The 4430-nt window shown below is 39.3% G+C and overlaps 1 protein-coding gene across 2 annotated transcripts in view; it reads right to left on the bottom strand.

The window, feature by feature from the left end:
- The window catches only part of Trhde (thyrotropin releasing hormone degrading enzyme), a 388187-nt gene that overhangs the window by 8129 nt on the left and 375628 nt on the right, over positions 1–4430 (bottom strand). For both annotated transcript variants that reach the window (XM_021204999.2, XM_029542439.1), the window contains exon 18: positions 2472–2553. In XM_021204999.2, coding sequence (XP_021060658.2) covers positions 2472–2553 — 82 coding nt within the window. The remainder of the gene's footprint in view (positions 1–2471; positions 2554–4430) is intronic.

The raw sequence follows: 4430 nt of genomic DNA, 5'->3' as shown, positions 1-4430 counted from the left end.
TGCAACCCTGTAGGTGCACCAACAATATGAACTAACCAGTACCCCCTGAGCTCATGTCTCTAGCTGCATATGTAGCAGAAGATTCCCTAATCGGCCATCATTGGGAAGAGAGGCCCCTTGGTCTTGCAAACTTTATATGACCCAGCACAAGGGAATACCACGGCCAAGAATTGGGAATGGTTGTGTAGGGGAGCAGGGGCAGAGCGAGGGTATATGGAACTTTCGGGATAGCATTTGAAATGTAAATAAAGAAAATATCTAATAAAAAATACAAAAAAATTAAATTATTTTCTCAGGGGACTGGAGAGATGGCTCAGGTATTGTTCTTGCCATGGCCTAAGACAGGTTCCTGTCACCTTCCTCAGTCAGCACAAATAGCCTGTGACTCCATCTCAAAAAGCTCCAAAAAGCCCTTTCTGTCCTCTCAGCTGTGCCTGAACTTGCATGCACAAACCCACATATAGACATATACAAATCATATAAATGAACATTTAATAAATTAAAAATATGTTTATAATTCACAGAGGTGCTGATTCCATTTGGATCTATAAACTTAGGAGTAATAAGTAACAATCTCAAAGGGAAGACATTGATCTTGCTTAACACTTTCTGCATCAGGAAGGGATTATTGACAACACAAATTAAACCCCATGCTACTTGAAAATAACATTCCCTACTCCTGCAGAAGATGGTTAGGTGGTGAAAATATGGCTTGGGCAGAACTGTTAAATTGGAAGGCAAGCAGGCCCAGAGCAAAATGGCCCATTGCTTATTCTACAGAGGCCCTGCATTGTTATGTTGAGTTATTTGAAGACAATGGAATAAAAACCATAGTTTAGTCTCATTTTGGAAATCATAAATTTCATGATCAGGGTAGCTTGGAAAATTTAAATGGCAATTAATTAAAAGATAAAAATTAAATATGTAAGGGAAGTAGATAAAACCAGATGGTTTCCAAGTGAAAAATTTAACTAAATTTTAACTTATGACAAGGGGTTTGGGACCTTTGTATTAGTAAACCAGGGAATATATGAGCAGTAGCCAAGGAAAAGAGGGAAGAATGTTAGAGGGAGCAGGGAAGGACCACTTCTGTGCTCACATCAATGTTTGTGGGGTGTGTGGCTAAATCAGCACTTTATTTCTTGATCACAGAGTATTAAGTCATGATATTTAAAGCATTCAGTTTAAAAGGTAGGAACAATGAAAGCAATAATAAACTACCCACACCTCCTGTTTCAGATGGCCACATAAAAAGTTCTTCTCATTTAGCTTCTTTCATAAAGACAAAACAAAACAAAAAGTAACAAAAACATTGCAGGATATCAAAGCTAAACCTTCAGAGTTGAGGACACACTTAGCAGGGGCAGAGACTGACTTTCAAGTCACTAGAATTAGAGCTTTGGCTCAACCCAATATCCCTGTGACAAATCCAAGCAGAGTAAATGGAGAAGCTCTCAGGAAGCTGGGAAATAATTGGACGGCGAGATGGGGTGCCCGGTCCAGTGTATGTAAGGGATTGCCCCTCAGCGGGAACATCTGTGGGTCACAGCTTCCGGCCTATCTTCTGTGAAAACTAATAAATCTAAGGGTCCTTGCTAAAGATTAGCTGGGTAGTGTGGAAAGCAGAAGAGGGAAAGGCAGCATCTATTATCATAATCAAGTGACAGAATATTTTGTTATTTTTTTTTTCCTGTTTGATTGGTCGTCCCCATCTGATATCCCTCTCCAGTAGAGACAGAGCAAGTGGAGGGAAAGGGGACACCTAGATAGCTCACAAATTGAGATATACAACAGGGAAGGAAAAAACGGATACGCTAGAACCCCAGCACAAGTTTATTAAAAAGTCAAGTTTATTTTCACTAATAAAGTTGACTTGTGATGGAACCAATCTATCAATCTTAGGCAAACTGTTATTTTTTTTTTATCTGTATTACCCTCTGTGCTCCTTCCAACGAATATAATTTTATTCCATTTAATAGACCTAATAATCTTTAGCAGGCTATTGTGTCTACATAGGCAGTGAACCTTTTTACTGTGTACTTTAGCATCAAGCATCTCACGCATCTGTAGTCAGTAGCACGGCTGTTGGTGGATGATTTATAAACTGAGTTCACAGAATCATTTGAGGAGAAGATGTCAGTTTGAAGATTTCTGGAATGACTGGCCCCAAACTATGGTATTCTTTACATTTGAACACTCTTCACCGGTCTCAGTATTGCTCATAGTCATTCAACACTTACTATGGCAGAAATTTCTCTGCAGGTAATAGGTTAAGGAAATTTGTGTGTGTGTGTGTGTGTGTGTGTGTGTGTGTGTGTGTGTGTGTGTGTGTGTGTACATGCAAAAATGTGTGAATGGGGCTATGTAAATGAGTAGTGGTGTAAAAGAAATTAGTATGTATCTAATGCAAAGAATTCAAAGTAAGTCTGTAATTTTATGTTTATATAAGAAAACAGTAACAAGATTTTTACCTCTTTAAGTTCGCCTTCTGTATTAAGAAATTCTGTAACTCCACTGATAAGTTTGGAATTCATAAACAGTGCTTCTCCATACCTACAGAGATAAAAGGAAAAATCTTAATGTCTACCTAGATAGTAACTTAAGCAATCTTTTTATAATGGTTTTTGGAGTCTTTCCCAAGGGTTGCGTTTGCCAGAGCAGTCGGCGATCACTAGCTCTCGGGGCAGTACTGGTTAGACTTTTCAGGACTGAGAAACGCAAAGAAGCATTTCTTGCCATGGGGTGCTATTAGATCCAGCTGACCTGCTGCACAGTGTGTCAAAGAAGCCTGGCTGTTAGTGAGCTTGTCAAAATTCCAGGCTCCTAGAATTAGATTAAGGTATTGCTGTTCTGTTTGCAAGCCATGACCCAAGAAAGGGGCAGTTTTATATGTTCTAGTACACGCAAATCTTGATCGTTGTAAGGGAATCATCTTCCAGGAAATGAAATAAAAAGCAAGAGCAGCTCAGGAAAGACCAGCATGTCACACAGATTATGTATTCTGCCTAGTCTTAATAGATATTGGAATTCTAATTAAATTGTAAAACCAAGGCAGAGTTCACAAAAAGAGTATCAGTTGCTCATATAGTTATTATAACATCTATTTATTTATATCTAGTTGTTATATAATTCTTACAGGATGGACACAATTCCTTGACTTATGATCTATAGACAATATATCCCCATAATCTATAGACATTGTATCCCCATGCATGAAACCTTTCACCTTAATCTACCTCTGCTCTGCTCTGACATTTATTATAGATTTTACACTCTTAGAACCAAATTAACCAATAGTAGGACTGAGGTTTAGGGAGCATTGGCCCAGCCATATTTACTCAATGCTTCCTTTCTTTTTCCCAACTACTGAGGTCTTTAGTTCTTTAACTGCTGACAGACTTAGTTTTATTATCTAAAAGAGGGACTCAATGGGGAGGAGCTCCATGACAAGAAAAATACCATGGCACAAACTTGCAATCTCAGCATTCAGGAAACAGAGACAAGGAGAATGTGGCAAGTGTGAGGATAGACTGGTCCACTTAGTGAGTGGGGAGATGGCTAAGATTACACAGTGGTACTTTCTCAAAGAGGTAAGCAACCAAACAATCACTTTAATAATAATACAAGTAAATAGCATGTGCTCAGAGAAGTGGCTCTCCAGATTAGGCAAAAACAAACACAAAAACACAGAAATGAAAACACTTCATTCTCTGGGAGGTCCAATTGTTTCTGTTTACACTCCAGGCAAGGAAGAGTAAGGCATAATCTCTAGCTTGGAATGTATATAGTCGGACCTCTAGACATGGAAAGAGATAATTCCTATGTAATGTAACTAGATGTAGTATTGATGAAATGATGCTATATTGATGAAGTGATGCACAGAGTTGAGAGGTCAACAGCTCTGTATTTTAGGACCAGCAAAAGAACCTTTAGAAGTAAACAAAATATGCACTGTGGAGCTTTTATGTTCAGTGTGGCTCAGAACCATGGGGGATTTTATGGAGGAGAGTTACCAGTGCCTCTTAGAAGGCTGTGGTGATAACGAAAAGACTTACACGTGCATCTATACAGCAGTGAGCATGAGTACACAGGCAGGCAGAGCAAGACTGCTATAAGCCTACTGGAGAAGAAAAAGGAGAAGAAACACATGTGCTAAAGAAGTATTAGTAGGAATTGTAAGGAAGCCTTTGGGAAACGCTTAAGACAATTGAGAGGGCCCTGCATCTATTATTATATACAGTGAAAGGAAGAAAGGTCTAGATAGAATTCCAGTTGTGTGGCTTGAGCAACTGGTGAATAGTTACCTGAGGAAAGAAAGAAAAGGATTGCCGGGCGGTGGTGGCGCATGCCTTTAATCCCAGTACTTGGGAAGCAGAGGCAGGCGGATTTCTGAGTTCGAGGCCAGCCTGGTCTACAAAGTGAGTTCCAGG

Source organism: Mus pahari, chromosome 9 (genome assembly GCF_900095145.1).
Source record: "Mus pahari chromosome 9, PAHARI_EIJ_v1.1, whole genome shotgun sequence".
Taxonomy (NCBI): domain Eukaryota; kingdom Metazoa; phylum Chordata; class Mammalia; order Rodentia; family Muridae; genus Mus; species Mus pahari.
The sequence above is the reverse complement of the archived record's forward strand: the minus strand, read 5'-3'. Positions and strand labels throughout refer to the sequence as shown.